This window comes from Panulirus ornatus, chromosome 14, assembly GCF_036320965.1.
Source record: "Panulirus ornatus isolate Po-2019 chromosome 14, ASM3632096v1, whole genome shotgun sequence".
NCBI classification, from domain to species: domain Eukaryota; kingdom Metazoa; phylum Arthropoda; class Malacostraca; order Decapoda; family Palinuridae; genus Panulirus; species Panulirus ornatus.
The window spans coordinates 48,548,517-48,567,636 of NC_092237.1; the positions used below are offsets into that span (position 1 = coordinate 48,548,517).

A 19,120-nucleotide genomic window follows, 5' to 3' on the forward strand; every position below is an offset into this window, starting at 1 on the left:
AGAGGAAAGTGATTGGTTCTCAGTGAATGTAGGTTTGCGGCAGGGGTGTGTGATGTCTCCATGGTTGTTTAATTTGTTTATGGATGGGGTTGTTAGGGAGGTGAATGCAAGAGTTTTGGAAAGAGGGGCAAGTATGAAGTCTGTTGGGGATGAGAGAGCTTGGGAAGTGAGTCAGTTGTTGTTCGCTTATGATAGAGCGCTGGTGGCTGATTCATGTGAGAAACTGCAGAAGCTGGTGACTGAGTTTGGTAAAGTGTGTGAAAGAAGAAAGTTAAGAGTAAATGTGAATAAGAGCAAGGTTATTAGGTACAGTAGGGTTGAGGGTCAATTCAATTGGGAGGTGAGTTTGAATGGAGAAAAACTGGAGGAAGTGAAGTGTTTTAGATATCTGGGAGTGGATCTGGCAGCGGATGGTACCATGGAAGCGGAAGTGGATCATAGGGTGGGGGAGGGGGCGAAAATTCTGGGAGCCTTGAAGAATGTGTGGAAGTCGAGAACATTATCTCGGAAAGCAAAAATGGGTATGTTTGAAGGAATAGTGGTTCCAACAATGTTGTATGGCTGCGAGGCGTGGACTATGGATAGAGTTGTGCGCAGGAGGATGGATGTGCTGGAAATGAGATGTTTGAGGACAATGTGTGGTGTGAGGTGGTTTGATCGAGTAAGTAACGTAAGGGTAAGAGAGATGTGTGGAAATAAAAAGAGCGTGGTTGAGAGAGCAGAAGAGGGTGTTTTGAAATGGTTTGGTCACATGGAGAGAATGAGTGAGGAAAGATTGACCAAGAGGATATATGTGTCGGAGGTGGAGGGAACGAGGAGAAGAGGGAGACCACATTGGAGGTGGAAAGATGGAGTGAAAAAGATTTTGTGTGATCGGGGCCTGAACATGCAGGAGGGTGAAAGGAGGGCAAAGAATAGAGTGAATTGGAGCGATGTGGTATACCGGGGTTGACGTGCTGTCAGTGGGTTGAATCAAGGCATGTGTATGGGGGTGGGTTGGGCCATTTCTTTTGTCTGTTTCCTTGCGCTACCTCGCAAACGCGGGAGACAGCGACAAAGCAAAAAAAAAAAAAAAAAAAAAAAAAAACATTTTTACACTTATGTGACACGTTATTATGGGGAGAAAAAATGAACGAGGTGGAATTTGTTAAGAAAAAGAATTTATCAACTCTGTAACCGGAATTTGGTTACTTCAGGTTTGGGATACGTTTCGCTCTCTCACTTTGTGTCCTAAGTAGAAAACTCTACACTTTACTGCCAAGACTTAGCTGGGGAAATATGGCCCCGACGGAGTTCATTTTGTACTGAAGTGATCTTTCTCTTTATCGTCCTGGCCGTCCTTGATGCCCTGTGTCAAGCGTAGTGCGAGAGTAGCAGTTGGGCGGCCAGGGGATGGAGTGGGGTAGGGGCGTGGCGAGGGATGCTTGATGTCGTCAGATGGCGGTAGTGGTTAGCAGGCAAGGGGTGGGCTTGGGCGTATTCTCCCACCCCAACCGGAGACTTAATGGGGTTGAGGGAGAGGGGGACGCGCCCTGTTACATATAGTTCTATATTTACCAGAGTATTATTAGTCTGTTTGATTTGTAGTCATGATAACAGTGGTATCTTTAGAAGATATTAAATGCTTGCAGTAAATATGTATATTTATTAATTCATAATTGCCCATGGACCTCTTGCTAAAGAAGGGTCCCAGTGGTTCCAAAATCTCTTTTCCAGGAGATCCAGGGAAATGTACTCATATTTTCCCTTCACGGCTTGGTCATTTATACTTGACGCTACCTCGCTTGTGTGTGTGTGTATATATATATATATATATATATATATATATATATATATATATATATATATATATATATATATATAATCTCAGTTGACCTGAGTTAGTACCGGCTCGTCGAGCAACTTTCAATCCCACTTCTGATTTTAGCGCAGCCAATGTGCCTTAGGTTCACTGAACCTCGGCTCTGACTGCCACTGACAACGCCCAGGACTCGCCTTCTTACGCCGTCTTTGTCAAAACATCGAGATGTTACATAATTTAACGAGTAAAGTTAAGGTATGGGTAATGAATACATTAATATATATTTTTTGAATTGTGGGTATGATTTTATTGTTATTTTGTCGTTCTTAGTTTGTAATCAAAACCAAATAAACTAATGGAATTCTGTTAAATCCCAGAAAAAATATTTGTGTCGAAGAGTTGAAGCGTCCTTTAGAGATGTGTCAGTTTGACAAAAAATATTCAGTCTTCGAGTGGGTAGCTGGCAGGCAGCATACATCTACCCGCTACCCTGACTTCTGAGTGAACCCTATACCCTCCCAACCCTCATGAGATCCCGGCATCCCCTCTTCCATCATAAGCTTCTGTTTTAGTTAACGAACGGCCGCCACAGTGCTTCTGATGTTGTATTATGACCCCCACTCACGGCTTACGGTTATTATTAGCATTTGTTATCTGCATTTGTCTACCAGTTTGCATTCGGTGTAACTGAGTTTGTATTAGCACTGACTTAGAAGACGGTATGGTAGGAAGATGAACATTATTGAAAGCGAGAACATAATTGTGCTGGGCAAATGGATGTCAGTGAAGTCTTGCGAGTGGTCACATTGGAAACATGCTGTTTATTGGAGATAAGTCGCAACCGCTTCTCAGTGGACGCAAGAAACGCGTATAATGGAAGTATGAATATAAATGACATAAGATTATTTACAGCGGACGACCTCACTTCCGACAAGTACAGCATAGCAATTCGTATCTCGTCGGAGAAAGTGATAGGCTATTTTTATTCTGAGCCGTCAACATGAAACTCACGCACAAATAATGGATAGTACTTAACTGACAAAAATATGATAGTGTGCTAACAATACTCCTCTGACTGGGCAAAATTGTCAAGTTAGAAATGTGTAAAGATTAGATCATTTTACAGGTGCCATTAACCCCAGCAAACATGGCAGAACTAGAAGGAGCAACAGAAAACGCACGCTCCATTCTCTAGACTTTATGAAGAGCGAAAAGATTAATCATAATTCACACATGGAAAATCCTGGTGGTGTAGGGTTAGTTCGTCTCCATCTGTGGTAACAGTACATATATATCATTCCCCGTATCAGTAACCCATCCCTGTGAATCATCCTCTTGTTTTATGATCCTTGATTGACATTTTGGTCTTTATACATTTAGGAAAATGTTCTGGATTCTCGTATCCCCTATCAATAATGTTTTCCTCAATTTTTTCTGTATTCTTTTGTACTCATCCCCAACCTTCCTGTACCCTTGAAAGATTGGCTGGCCGTTGTGCCTTCATTATCTTCTTCACAATGTAACGACTTTCTCTTTTTAAGTCCCTAACTTCCCCGTCATCCTTGTACTTACTCTGACTATTCCTGGCATGTCCCATAGGGAGGGCAACGATCCAGCCGACGCTGAGGTGGTGACCTACGGAGAGCTGCTAAAGGAAGTGTGTCGCGTGGCGAATGTACTCAAGGCTAAGGGCGTGGCCAAGGGTGACCGTGTGGCCATTTACATGCCCATGATTAAGGAGCTGGTGGTGGCCATGTTGGCTGTGGCCAGGATCGGTGCTGTACACTCTATTGTGGTGAGTAAAGTGTTGTCTGTCTGTTCGGTATCTTTGCTGTATTAAGCTAACCTTAGTATAGCCACAGGACCGTAGGTAGAGCCTTTTTCAGCGGCACCGTCACCCGTTGCCTGGCTCCCTGGAGACATTCATACAACTCTGATATCAACCTCGACCATTGTGTACTCAAGCCACACTTAATGTAATGATTACCTGCCTCTTCAAGTATAGTGGCCTTTTTCTCATATCTTGCCCTTCGAAAGTTTGTCGTATCTCCATTAGATTCTGCGAATTTTGATGTAATATATTAAGCGGACTAGTTTTTATGCTTTCATTGTATAACAGGAGACTGCGTATTGATCTCTTCCTACCCATTCGTCCGTACGTACCAACAACGCTCGCTTCACCCAAATACACATTTGCAGAAAGGCTTTTAACGAAAATGTTTAAGTATGTTTATATTGGATACATTCTTGTTAGAAATTATAAACATTCCCAAGAAAAAATAGTTTAGCCTTTTTTTCCGGCTATGATACTGTGTATAGATGGCAGGGCCACACCCTGGTGCAGAGTTCCAGGAGATATCAGTGGGAAATGAGATCCGGTGAATTATTTAAGGGTTCACCACTTCCTGTGAGAACGTCTCTTCCTCCTCCTTCATATCATCCTCATTGTCATCCTAATTCTCAGTCTTCGCGTGTTCTGCTGATGCTGGTATCTGTCATTTTTGCTGATGCCGTTGCCACTGTTGTTGATATCTGTTCCTGTTACAGGGGTTATTTTACTCATAGTGATGGAGGTTGTCCTCCTCATCTTGCTGTTTCTGTTATCCTATTTCCTGCCTCTCTCAACAGTTGCACGTATCTTACTGCTACTGCTGCTGATGCTTCTGATTCTCATTGATGTAATAGCTTATCTCCAGCTGCTGCTACTGCAACCATAATTAATCTCGTGCCGCTCTACTTGTTCCCTCTGCTGCTCTACTTCCTGTCTCTCCTCATTTTCTTACGTCCTCCTTTGTACGTGTTGCATGAAAGATGGCCACAGTGCACTAGCGTGTATTGGACAAAATGAACGTGTGAGGAAGCAGGACCTCAACAGCAGACGATACTCCTTCAGTTGATATGGATTACAGGTACAGTTATCATGGTTCATTCATTATATATGAATGAACAATGTTCTTATACTTAAGTGAATATGGTGACCATTGTGCACTTAAAGTAAATACTGTGCACATTTCTGCACAGAGAAAACGATCAGTGAATGTGATATTCCGACCGTGAATATACCCAACACTGTATGAAGATGTGACTGAAAGTGATGTGATGGGGGCTGGTGGTTGACAGTGTGATGAGGTGGGGTAATGTGACGGAAATAGGTGGTTGGGAGCCTTGGAGGCTGATAATGTGAAGTTACGATGACCACTAGATGAGAGAGCGACATGAAGAGGGTGTGCGCGTAAAGTGACAGGATGAAAGTGAATGGGCAAGAGCGCAACGTGATTGAGCTAGATGGGTGAGCGTGGCCAGTGGTTGAGAGCGACGATTCAGAGAAGTTATTGAGAGTGACGTTAGTGAGGTGGGCGGTTCAGAGAGACGTTACCGAGGTGGGCGGTTCAGAGAGACGTTACTGAGGTGGGGGGTTCAGAGAGAACGTTACTGAGGTGGGCGGTTCAGAGAAACGTTACTGAGGTGGGCGGTTCAGAGAGACGTTACTGAGGTGGGCGGTTCAGAGAGACGTTACCTGAGGTGGGCGGTTCAGAGAGACGTTACTGAGGTGGGCGGTTCAGAGAGAACGTTACTGAGGTGGGCGGTTCAGAGAGAACGTTACTGAGGTGGGCGGTTCAGAGAGACGTTACTGAGGTGGGCGGTTCAGTGAGACGTTACTGAGGTGGGCGGTTCAGAGAGAACGGTACTGAGGTGGGCGGTTCAGAGAGACGTAACTGAGGTGGGCGGTTCAGAGAGACGTTACTGAGGTGGGCGGTTCAGAGAAACGTTACTGAGGTGGGCGGTTCAGAGGAACGTTACTGAGGTGGGCGGTTCAGTGAGACGTTACAGAGGTGGGCGGTTCAGAGAGAACGTTACTGAGGTGGGCGGTTCAGAGAAACGTTACTGAGGTGGGCGGTTCAGAGAGACGTTACTGAGGTGGGCGGTTCAGTGAGACGTTACTGAGGTGGGCGGTTCAGAGAGAACGTTACTGAGGTGGGCGGTTCAGAGAGAACGTTACTGAGGTGGGCGGTTCAGAGAAACATTACTAAGGTGGGCGGTTCAGTGAGACGTTACTGAGGTGGGCGGTTCAGAGAGAACGTTACTGAGGTGGGCGGTTCATAGAGACGTTACTGAGATAGTCGGTTCAGAGAAACGTTACTGAGGCGGTTCAGAGAGACGTTACTGAGATAGTCGGTTCAGAGAGACGTTACTGAGGTGGGCGGTTCATCGAGACGTTACTGAGATGGGTGGTTCAGAGAGACGTTACTGAGGTGGGCGGTTCATCGAGACGTTACTGAGATGGGCGGTTCAGAGAGACGTTACTGAGGGGCGGTTCAGAGAGACGTTACTGAGATAGTCGGTTCAGAGAGACGTTACTGAGGTGGGCGGATCAGAGAGACGTTACTGAGGTGGGCGGTTGAGTGAGACGTTACTGAGGTGGGCGGTTCAGAGAACGTTACTGAGGTGGGCGGTTCAGAGAGACGTTACTGAGGTGGGCGGTTCAGAGACGTTACTGAGGTGGGCGGTTCAGAGAAACGTTACTGAGGTGGGCGGTTCAGAGAAACGTTACTGAGGTGGGCAGATCAGTGAGACGTTACTGGGGTGGGCGGTTCAGAGAGAACGGTACTGAGGTGGGCGGTTCAGAGAAACGTTACTGAGGTGGGCGGTTCAGAGAGACGTTACTGAGGTGGGCGGTTCAGTGAGACGTTACTGAGGTGGGCGGTTCAGAGAGAACGTTACTGAGGTGGGCGGTTCAGAGAAACGTTACTAAGGTGGGCGGTTCAGTGAGACGTTACTGAGATAGTCGGTTCAGAGAGACGTTACTGAGGTGGGCGGATCAGAGAGACGTTACTGAGGTGGGCGGTTCAGCGAGACGTTACTGAGGTGGGCGGTTCAGAGAGAACGTTACTGAGGTGGGCGGTTCAGAGAGACGTTACTGAGGTGGGCGGTTCAGAGAGACGTTACTGAGGTGGGCGGTTCAGAGAAACGTTACTGAGGTGGGCGGTTCAGAGAAACGTTACTGAGGTGGGCGGTTCAGTGAGACGTTACTGAGGTGGGCGGTTCAGAGAGAACGGTACTGAGGTGGGCGGTTCAGAGAAACGTTACTGAGGTGGGCGGTTCAGAGAGACGTTACTGAGGTGGGCGGTTCAGTGAGACGTTACTGAGGTGGGCGGTTCAGAGAGAACGTTACTGAGGTGGGCGGTTCAGAGAGACGTTACTGAGGTGGGCGGTTCAGAGAGACGTTACTGAGTTGAGCGGTTCAGAGAAACGTTACTGAGGTGGGCGGTTCAGAGAAACGTTACTGAGGTGGGCGGTTCAGTGAGACGTTCCTGAGGTGGGCGGTTCAGAGAGAACGTTACTGAGGTGGGCGGTTCAGAGAAACGTTACTGAGGTGGGCGGTTCAGAGAGACGTTACTGAGGTGGGCGGTTCAGAGAGAACGTTACTGAGGTGGGCGGTTCAGAAAAACGTTACTGAGGTGGGCGGTTCAGAGAGACGTTACTGAGGTGGGCGGTTCAGAGACGTTACTGAGGTGGGCGGTTCAGAGAGAACGTTACTGAGGTGGGCGGTTCAGAGAAACGTTACTAAGGTGGGCGGTTCAGTGAGACGTTACTGAGGTGGGCGGTTCAGAGAGAACGTTACTGAGGTGGGCGGTTCATAGAGACATTACTGAGATAGTCGGTTCAGAGAAACGTTACTGAGGCGGTTCAGAGAGACGTTACTAGATAGTCGGTTCATCGAGACGTTACTGAGGTGGGCGGTTCATCGAGACGTTACTGAGATGGGCGGTTCAGAGAGACGTTACTGAAGTGGGCGGTTCATCGAGACGTTACTGAGGTGGGCGGTTCAGAGAGACGTTACTGAGGGGCGGTTCAGAGAAACGTTACTGAGATAGTCGGTTCAGAGAGACGTTACTGAGGTGGGCGGTTCAGAGAGACGTTACTAAGACGGGCGGTTCAGAGAGACGTTACTGAGGTGGGCGGTTCAGAGAGACGTTAGTGAGAAAGGTGGTTGAGAGTAACTTTGTTGCTGTAGACGTTAGTTGGGCAGTTTCAGGCTCCTCCAGTTAGGTGGGAATGGTCAGGTGGGCAGTTCTGTGATTCTTTAGTTAGGTGGGAATGGTCAAGTGGGCATTCCCAAGTTTCCCCAGTTAGGTGGGGATGGTAGGTGGGCAGTCCCAGACTCCCAGGTAGATGGGTGGGTCGTTTCGGGTTTCTCCAGTTCGTTGAGGATGGTGAGCTGGGCAGTTCTGGGATTCTCCAGTGAGGTGGGGGGTGTTAGGTGGGCAGCCCCGGCCTTCTCCAGTTAGGTGGGGTGGGGGGGGGGGGCCAGGTGCGCAGTCCCGGGCTTCTCCTTTAACAAGGCCTAGGGGGAGGGGCGAGGATTATTGAAGCCGCCAGACACAAGTGTTGGGTTAAGAGGTCGAGGAACTGCCTCTCTGTAAGCCTAACTGGAGGATTTCAACTTACCTTCCTCCTGGGAACCGGTCACTTGCACAGAAAAAACAGAAAGGAGAGTCGACAGTGACTGTTGCTCTTGTTAAGCAGAATGATATTCCACTATGTCCGGCAGTCGTGGTATGTCTGTGGTACGTACGGCAGTCAAGGTATGTATGTCTGTGGTATGTGCGGCAGTCAAGGTACGTCTGTGGTATGTGCGGCAGTCGTGATATGTCTGTGGTACGTATGGCAGTCGTGGTATGTCTGTGTTGCTTACGTTAGTCTTGTTATGTCTGGGGTCATCGTGGAGGTGACTGAGCATTAATACCAGAGACTCTGGGCCAGGTAGCGCGGTGTGGACAGTGGCCGTTGTATCGGGCGGCCGTGGACAGCGTCAAATGGGGAGACACGATGGAGGAGGTAGGGTGCGGGTGTTGAGTGTATCGTATGACCAGGGAATATGATCACATGAAATGCAGTCATGATACGCTCATTAGATGCTTCAGCAAATATTAGCGCGTGTGTTTCTTGAAGCGTTCTAGATTGTTTATAGTTCGTCTCCGTTTCCTTTAGAAATTCGATCTCTAAATTGGTTCAGCCAAGAGATAGAATAATTATTCTGTCATGTTGGGGATGAGAGAGCTTGGGAAGTGAGTCAGTTGTTGTTCGCTGATGATACAGCGCTGGTGGCTGATTCATGTGAGAAACTGCAGAAGCTGGTGACTGAGTTTGGTAAAGTGTGTGGAAGAAGAAAGTTAAGAGTAAATGTGAATAAGAGCAAGGTTATTAGGTACAGTAGGGGTGAGGGTCAAGTCAATTGGGAGGTGAGTTTGAATGGAGAAAAACTGGAGGAAGTGAAGTGTTTTAGATATCTGGGAGTGGATCTGTCAGCGGATGGAACCATGGAAGCGGAAGTGGATCATAGGGTGGGGGAGGGGGCGAAAATTTTGGGAGCCTTGAAAAATGTGTGGAAGTCGAGAACATTATCTCGGAAAGCAAAAATGGGTATGTTTGAAGGAATAGTGGTACCAACAATGTTGTATGGTTGCGAGGCGTGGGCTATGGATAGAGATGTGCGCAGGAGGATGGATGTGCTGGAAATGAGATGTTTGAGGAAAATGTGTGGTGTGAGGTGGTTTGATCGAGTAAGTAACGTAAGGGTAAGAGAGATGTGTGGAAATAAAAAGAGCGTGGTTGAGAGAGCAGAAGAGGGTGTTTTGAAATGGTTTGGGCACATGGAGAGAATGAGTGAGGAAAGATTGACCAAGAGGATATATGTGTCGGAGGTGGAGGGAACGAGGAGAAGAGGGAGACCAAATTGGAGGTGGAAAGATGGAGTGAAAAAGATTTTGTGTGATCGGGGCCTGAACATGCAGGAGGGTGAAAGGAGGGCAAGGAATAGAGTGAATTGGAGCGATGTGGTATACAGGGGTTGACGTGCTGTCAGTGGATTGAATCAAGGCATGTGAAGCGTCTGGGGTAAACCATGGAAAGCTGTGTAGGTATGTATATTTGCGTGTGTGGACGTGTGTATGTACATGTGTATGGGGGGGGGGGGTTGGGCCATTTCTTTCGTCTGTTTCCTTGCGCTACCTCGCAAACGCGGGAGACAGCGACAAAGTATAAAAAAAAAAAAAAAAAAAAAAAAAAAAAAAATGAATATATAACATGATGCGGATGATTGAGGAGACTGTTTGGTGCTGACCCAAACTCCAGGTGGATGTGAGGATCGCCAGTGGTTCGATAATGAGTGGTGGATTGTATTCAATACACCCTTGTGTGGTTCAGAGAACATCGAGTGTACCCCCCCCCCCCCCCCCCTCCCGAGTGACACGTCGCATCCTATGACATACATAAGCCACACCGCCACGCAGGGTAATAGAAAATACATTGTGGTAATATTTGATGCTTGATTCACAGTTGCCTGTGACGTGACGTATTGCTCGCAACCAGTCCATGCATATTGATGCCTACCACCTGACGTCAGCAGCGTGTTATGTTTTATAGCCCAGGTACATATCCACGTACTGCCAGACGCCAAGAACGTAGAGGTGGTTGTATCCTGTTGTGAGTTACTGGCGTTACATCACAACCCTGGTGGTTGTCTCCTGTAGTGAGTTACCTGCAGTCCATCACGACCCTGGTAGTGGCTATATGTAGGGAACAGGATATTGTTTACTATAGCTTTGTTAATAGCCCCGAGCAGTAAACATTTGCTGTGATAGATATTGACCCAGTTTGAATTGTTCTTACACTGCACTCATTTACGCGATAGATGCAGCACAATATATACATGGAAAGTCTGCTAGTGAACTATGAATAAAGATAGAAATCTGCTGAAAAGTGCAGATTGAATACAGTGAAGAGTATAGCTGCTGTACGAGACGTTATGATTTGTAGTTTAAATTTCAGGGGCGATCATGTGTTGACCTTGCTGTCGTAGCTCAAGGAACCCCTTTAAGAAGACACGGATTTCCCGAAGAAAAGGGTGGACATTGGCCCTCCGGTTAGGTGTAGAAGACTGAAATCCAGTGTAAGGTATACATGTTTGCGGTGGAGAACCTCCTGAGAGTTAGCATGGTAACTGGCTGTAAATGAGGAAGATCTTTATCCTCTGTAAGAGGCAGTATGGTAACATTGTTCATGGAGTGAATTACATCCACAGCTGGCTGTTTGCTAGACATGTAGTGTCTAGCGGCAATGTTAAGACTCCCAGCTGACCATGAGAGGGTGGTGGGGTGACTGACTGAGTGTGAAGATGGCTTGATTAAAATTCTTGACTATAACGTTAGGAAGATTTCCACTAGGTGGATGTGAGGGATGTGGTCACTCTCGGGTGAGGAAGATCTCCGTTACTTGGCTTCAAGCGTAACCCGGCCGTCGGATGGAAACCTTCGCTTTGTCACCAACAGTCTCACTCACATCCTACTCGCGCTCGGTAATCGACTCGCTTGTGCACTCATTAAATTCATAGAAACTGACATCCACTTTGAACTACGTTCACGCTTCGACATATGCAAATAATAGTTGCACGTAGGTCACTATGAAGCATGACGTGCCTTATCGACGATTGCGAAACCCTGAGCTGTACGTGGGCGGCCGTTGGACGTCACGAGGCAGCGGGAGGGGCAGGGGTGGGGTGTGAGGAGGGCGCGGTGTGGGCGAAGGCGTTGGCGGTAGGTGGGGCGCGCAGGTGGACCCCGGTATGGATCCAGTGCCTCACCTCTCTCTCTCTCTCTCTCTCTCTCTCTCTCTCTCTCTCTCTCTCTCTCTCTCTCTGGCCCTTGGCCTACTTCTGCCCGCTCTTCATTCTCCCTTTCGTCTTAACCGGTGTTGCTCTTCCACCGTCCTTCGCTTCTTGTGTCTCTCGTGCTCTTCTCCCTCCCTTAGTATTCCGGTCTTCACGCGCGCGTTCTCTCGTGAGGGTTAGGGCGTGGCGACCCCCATCCGCACACTGAGCCAGGGTGACCTGAGCGGTGCCGGCAGTACAACATGCAGTGCTCCGGCTCCTCCTGGCTACAACCGTTCGATACGACGGATCACCATCGATCGTTTGTACTTCATTGCTGCTCTGCTTATCTCGCCAGAGCACAGCTGCCAGTGAAGCCTCCGAGATTCGATGATGTTTTAAGTATAGTATAATTTTTTTTTTCTGACAAACGTCGGTGATTATATAAATTGCTGTTGATCCTAGTTCCCGCCATTGTAGCAGATGCCATATTGTTCCTCTCTGCTCAGTTGGTAATGCGGGTACATGTCGCTGTACCGGCTGCAGAACCACTGAACCTTGAACCGAAGATATAGAGGGTATGTAGGAAAAAAAAAAACACTTCTTGAAAGACATGACTTATATTTGCTCCAGTACAATCATGGCCCAATCAGGTTCCTCAGTTGCTGTTAACACTGGCAGAAGGGGGGAAAGCACGCAAGTAAGGCAAAGGCTCACAAACCAGCTCAGGTAGCCTTTGCATCTATGGGTAAATGAGGAGGATTAGTTACGCAACCCCATTCAGAAGCAGGGTAATGAATGGGCTTCTTTGGCGTGAGAAGTTCCTCAACAAGACCTGTACTTCGTTTCGTCCGATGATGGTTACACAACCTCGCTGAAGATGACACGGTGTGACCACTTGCTGGCCGAGTCTGGTAACATCAAAATGAGGATAAGTGGGAGGGTACTTGAGGACGTGCCTTAAAGGATTCTAACACCACAAGATATCATGGGTCATGGTTACAGTTGGGTCCAGTGTGACATACTCTTGAGTCTATGTCTGTTGATTTGCAGTACTATCATTAGGAATTCGTTTTCGTTTCCTCTGTAATGTTTGTTCACCGCCGATGTAATCTTATACATGTTTTGTAATTGGAAGATGATGCTCCGGGGAAAAAAAATATGAAAAATGCGGTAGTCAGATCATGGAAATACCTGAAGAAAGAAAACAAGATTGGACACGTTGAACGAAAGAACCGGACATTTTTCTTTATTTCCCAGTCAGCTGATGACGGAGGTGGACTGATGTGGAGTGTAGTAGGTGGCGTTGTTAAACGTGACGGATTCACGGACCGCCCGGGATCGAGCCCCAATAGGTGCGAATTCTGATCGTGGCAGTCGGTCCGCAGTCAACCCAGGTGTTTGTCCTCTTTTAGAGGCTGATCGATAGATTAGGTAGCTGCTATATATATATATATATATATATATATATATATATATATATATATATATATATATATATATATATATATATATATATATATATATATATATATATATATATATATATATATATATATATATATATATATATATATATATATATATATATATATATTATACTATGTCGCTGTCTCCCGCGTTAGCGAGGTAGCGCAAGGAAACACGAAAGAATGGCCCAACTCACCCACATACACATGTATATACATAAACGCCCACACATGCACATATACATACCTATACATTTCAACGTATACATACATATACCTACACAGACATATATACACATGTACTTATTCATACTTGCTGCCTTCATCCCTTCCCGTCGCCACCCTGCCACACATGAAATGGCAACCCCCTCCTCCCGCACGCGCGCGAGGTATCGCTAGGAAAAGACAACAGAGGCCACATTCGTTCACACTCAGTCTCTAGCTGTCATTTGTAATGCACCGAAACCACAGATCCCTTTCCATATCCAGGCCTAACAAAACTTTCCATGGTTTATCTCAGACTCTTCATATGCCCTGGTTCAATCCATTGACAGCACGTCGACCCCGTTATACCACATCGTTTTAATTCACTCGATTCCTTGCACGCCTTTCACACTCCTGCATGTTTAGGCCCCGATCGATCAAAATCTTTTTCACTCCATCCTTCCACCTCCAGTTTAGTCTCCCACTTCTCCTCGTTCCCCTCCACCTCTGACACATACATTCTCTGTCAATATTTCCTCACTCATTCTCTCCATGTGACCAAACCATTTCAATACACCCTCTTCTGCTCTCTCAAGTACACTTTTTATTACCACACATCTATCTTACCCTTTCATTACTTTCTCGATCAAACCACTTCACACCACATATTGTCCTCAAAAATCTCATTTCCAACACATCCACCTTATTCCGCACCACTCCTCGCAACCATATAACATTGTTGGAACCACTATTCCTTCAAACATACCCATTATTGCTTTCCGAGATTACGTTCTCGCCTTCCACGCATTTTTCAACGCTTCCAGAACTTTCGCCCGCTCCCCACCTTATGACTCACTTCCTCTTCCATAGTTCCATACGCTGCCAAATGCACTCCCAGATATCTTAAACACTTCACTTCCTCCAGTTTTTCTCCACTCACACTTACCTCCCAATTTACTTGTCCCTCAGTCATACTGAATCTAATAACCTTGCTCTTATTCACATTTACTCTCAGCTTTCTTCTTTCACACACTTTACCAAACTCAGTCACCAACTTCTGCAGTTTCTCGCCCGAATCAGCCACCAGCGCTGTATCATCAGCGAACATCTGACTCACTTCCCAAGCTCTCTCATCCTCAACAGACTGCTTACTTGCCCTTCTCTCCAAAACTTTTGCATTCACCTCCCTAACAACCCCATCCATAAACAAATTAAACAACCATCACTCACCCCTGCCGCAAACCGACACTTTCCTCGTATACATGCCTTACATCTTTGATAAAAACTTCACTGCTTCTAGCAACTTACCTCCCGCACCATATACTCTTAATACCTTCCACAGAGCATCTCTATCAATTCTTAGCATATGCCTTCTCCAGATCCATAAATGCTACATACAAATCCATTACACACACACACACACACACACACACACACACACACACGTTTTGATTAATTAGGGAAATTGTGGATTAGATATCCTACATTCATTTTCACTTTATTCTTGAAATACACGAGACATTTCGAGCGCACGAACACCACCCGTCTTCATTCAGATTGACTGATATAACACAACATATAGAGCGAAACAGCAATGAATCACATCTTGAAGTGTTACAAATGAGAGCGGTGGGAAAGTCCGGTGGAGGTGGTGAGTGAGGTCATTTAGAGTGTGGAAGAGAATAATAGCAGAGTCCTATCGTGTCCTGTACTTTGATTATTTTTGAAGTTATTCTATTTACTTATGTACATGGCCTTTGTTGTCTGTAGTTTAGTAGAATTGGGCGGTTTCAGTATTATCGTGTTTTCAGTCAGATGTTTTGTTGCTGTTGGACATGTAGTTTAAGTCCGTTTTCAAGACGAGATGTTAAGCGTCGAGCGAAGAGATGTAGTAGTCATGTCGACTCAACGTTGTTTCGAAGTTTACAATCTTCAGCCGAGCCGGAGTACCTTTAAACTACATTCACTAACGTAAAAAGAAAAAAAACGTAAATTCTTCTATTTACTGCAGGTTAATACTGTAAAAATGAAGGAAAAAAAACATAGGAAGAGAGGATGAGGATTTAGCCTTTTTAATAAGTTTCATGCACAATAAGGGTAATGTGGTTCCGGCTTTCTTAGAGGGCATTCGCCACGCAACCCAACCCTATGCCAATCGTACCCTTAACCAAACTATGTTGTCATACAGGCCAAATCTAACCGTCACCCGCGCCAAGTCGCAACGCAGACCTTTGTGTACAGGAAGCAACCTAGGCCAATGCTCACCGAAACCTACCTTACCGTTTAACCTTACTAAGTTGCCACGTAGGCCGAGGGCAAGCAGGCCACTGCTCATGTTAACCTAACTTAACCTTTAACCTCACCAAGTTGCCACATAGGTTAATGTGTAACGAGGACAAGCCAGCCAATGCTCGCCCTAACCTAGCCTGATATACCACTGGGTATTGGTAGTAATCAGGAAAATGCTCAACGCAGCCTAACCTTCATCTCATTGGCCAGTGTGTATGGGGAGGAATCCAGACCAGTGCTAACCCTAACCTAACCGAACCTCACTCTCAGGCAAGTCAGGACAATGGGCACCAGCCAGGACAATCTTACACGCTCGCTCAGGAATGATCCTCCATCTACGGTGTCTCCCAACTTGTTAGTGTGGTGAGATTCAGGTGAGGTTAACGTGGCCTGGATTTTATGTTAGTTTGTGAAACTTTCCTATATCTAAAGTCGATATTTCGTTTACATATTATGAGTCTGAAATGTTTTCCACTCAGTGTGAAAAAATATTAAACCACATTTTTACCCCTTTTCATTTTTAGTTTTTTCACTAAACTGTCGGCAAAGTTTATTCTAAAGGATTTCTTCCTAACATATAGTGAGATTATATATATATATATATATATATATATATATATATATATATATATATATATATAGATATATATATTTTTTTTTTTTTTTTTTTTTTTTTCATACTATTCGCTATTTCCCGCGATAGCGAGGTAGCGTTAAGAACAGAGGACTGGGCCTTTGAGGGAATATCCTCACCTGGACCTCTTCTCTGTTCCTTCTTTTGGAAAAAAAAAATATATTTATATATTATATCAACTGACATATTTCTCTCTTGTGTCCCCTGATGATGTGATTATTACACGAAAGTGCACTTGGGAACTTGCGTGTTGGGAACTTATATATATATATATATATATATATATATATATATATATATATATATATATATATATATATATATATATATATATATATATATGGTAAATTATATGGGAGGGTATTGATTGAGAGGGTGAAGGCATGTACAGAGCATCAGATTAGGGAAGAGCAGCGTGGTTTCAGAAGTGGTAGAGGATGTGTGGATCAGGTGTTTGCTTTGAAGAATGTATGTGAGAAATACTTAGAAAAGCAAATGGATTTGTATGTAGCATTTATGGATCTGGAGAAGGCATATGATAGAGTTGATAGAGATGCTCTGTGGAAGGTATTAAGAATATATGGTGTGGGAGGCAAGTTGTTAGAAGCAGTGAAAAGTTTTTATCGAGGATGTAAGGCATGTGTACGTGTAGGAAGAGAGGAAAGTGATTGGTTCTCAGTGAATGTAGGTTTGCGGCAGGGGTGTGTGATGTCTCCATGGTTGTTTAATTTGTTTATGGATGGGGTTGTTAGGGAGGTGAATGCAAGAGTTTTGGAAAGAGGGGCAAGTATGAAGTCTGTTGGGGATGAGAGAGCTTGGGAAGTGAGTCAGTTGTTGTTCGCTGATGATACAACGCTGGTGGCTGATTCATGTGAGAAACTGCAGAAGCTGGTGACTGAGTTTGGTAAAGTGTGTGAAAGAAGAAAGTTAAGAGTAAATGTGAATAAGAGCAAGGTAATTAGGTACAGTAGGGTTGAGGGTCAAGTCAATTGGGAGGTAAGTTTGAATGGAGAAAAACTGGAGGAAGTAAAGTGTTTTAGATATCTGGGAGTGGATCTGGCTGCGGATGGAACCATGGAAGCGGAAGTGAATCATAGGGTGGGGGAGGGGGCGAAAATCCTGGGAGCCTTGAAGAATGTGTGGAAGTCGAGAACATTATCTCGGAAAGCTAAAATGTGTATGTTTAGAGGAATAGTGGTTCCAACAATGTTGTATGGTTGCGAGGCGTGGGCTATGGATAGAGTTGTGCGCAGGAGGATGGATGTGCTGGAAATGAGATGTTTGAGGACAATGTGTGGTGTGAGGTGGTTTGATCGAGTAAGTAACGTAAGGGTAAGAGAGATGTGTGGAAATAAAAAGAGCATGGTTGAGAGAGCAGAAGAGGGTGTTTTGAAATGGTTTGGGCACATTGAGAGAATGAGTGAGGAAAGATTGACCAAGAGGACATATTTGTCGGAGGTGGAGGGAACGAGGAGAAGAGGGAGACCAAATTGGAGGTGGAAAGATGGAGTGAAAAAGATTTTGTGTGATCGGGGCCTGAACATGCAGGAGGGTGAAAGGAGGGCAAGGAATAGAGTGAATTGGATCGATGTGGTATACCGGGGTTGACGTGCTGTCAGTGGATTGAATCAGGGCATGTGAAGCGTCTGGGGTAAACCATGGAAAGCTGTGTAGGTATGTATATTTGCGTGTGTGGACGTATGTATATACATGTGTATGGGGGTGGGTTGGGCCATTTCTTTCGTCTGTTTCCTCGCGCTACCTCGCAAACGCGGGAGACAGCGACAAAGCAAAAAAAAGAAAAAAAAAAAAATATATATATATATATATATATATATATATATATATATATATATATATATTGGAACATCACAATTGATAGCGTGATCAAGTAAATTCCTAATTCACGGGGAAATGAAACGCGATAAGTTAGTTCCCAAGTGCACCTTCGTGTAATGATCACATCAGGAGAGGTACAGGAAAGAAATATGTCAGTTGATATACAAGGGAGAGACTAGCTAGGACGCTATGTTAATGCATTTTTTAGAATATTTTTATCAACGTCAGTTCATATACAAAACTTGGAATACTGTCGAGGCGCAACTCAATCTCACCCTGTTGTCCAATAATATTGGTCAACAAAGACTTCGTCCTATGGAAGAAAAAAAATGTTTCTAGTGTATTTTTGCACGCTGAAAAATATGCTTTCAGAATTTCTCTGTCATCCATAGTTTTTTTTTTTTTTTTAGCATACTCGCATATCATTACGTACTGAGCATTTTAAGCAAAAAGTTTGACAAGCACAGCTATTTTCATTGTTTGTGAAGTGCAATAGCAGAAAAACGACAGGAAATGTTGGGACATTCAAACAGTGCCCTTTTTTGAGTAGCAGATCCCCGTCAGTTGCAGGCTAGAACTCAGTGTGTAAACTGTGTCTTTTCCACTAGATTGACATATTGTGCCTTTGTGTATTCAAGAGTTGTGCTGATACCCCATCCACCAGTATAATGCCGAGAAACTGTGTAAATAGTCGAGTTTTGTGTTACATCTGCGGTGAATTAACATTCATTTCACAAAAACGTTCTTTCACACCCCTCATTAAACAATGCTATGAGCATTACTTCGGTTGTAAATGGGTGAGTAGGGTACCCCCTATTTGTTGTGTCACATGAGTCAGGCTTCTCAGAGCATTGGCAAAAGGTTCACGACGTATGCCTTTTTGCCATTCGTATGGTTTGGATTGGTATTCCTGCTTGACAAATGTAAATGGTATAACATCAGAATCCAATCATACTCTTAGATGTCCTAATTTAGCATCTGCTATGAGGCCAGTACCTCACAGTCAGGAATTACCTGTGCCAGAGCCTTCAAGAAACATGACAGTGACGACGAGTCTGGTTGCTGAGAAAGTAGACCGAGGACAATATGGATCCAGGGGCGTATCTAGGGGAAATATTGCCTATGGCAAGCACTGAAATTGTGCCCCTGCCTTGATTAAAAATGTACATACAGTGGATGTATATAGAAATATATATAGTGTAATTATAAACTGTCGAAGAGTTAGGCCAAACTTA

The 19,120-nt window shown here is 45.1% G+C and overlaps 1 protein-coding gene across 2 annotated transcripts in view; it reads left to right on the forward strand.

Annotated features, from left to right (window-relative positions):
* The window catches only part of AcCoAS (acetyl coenzyme A synthase), a 142,632-nt gene that overhangs the window by 42,081 nt on the left and 81,431 nt on the right, over positions 1-19,120 (forward strand). For both annotated transcript variants that reach the window (XM_071669833.1, XM_071669834.1), the window contains exon 2: positions 3,401-3,596. In XM_071669833.1, the coding sequence (XP_071525934.1) occupies positions 3,401-3,596 (196 nt within the window). The remainder of the gene's footprint in view (positions 1-3,400; positions 3,597-19,120) is intronic.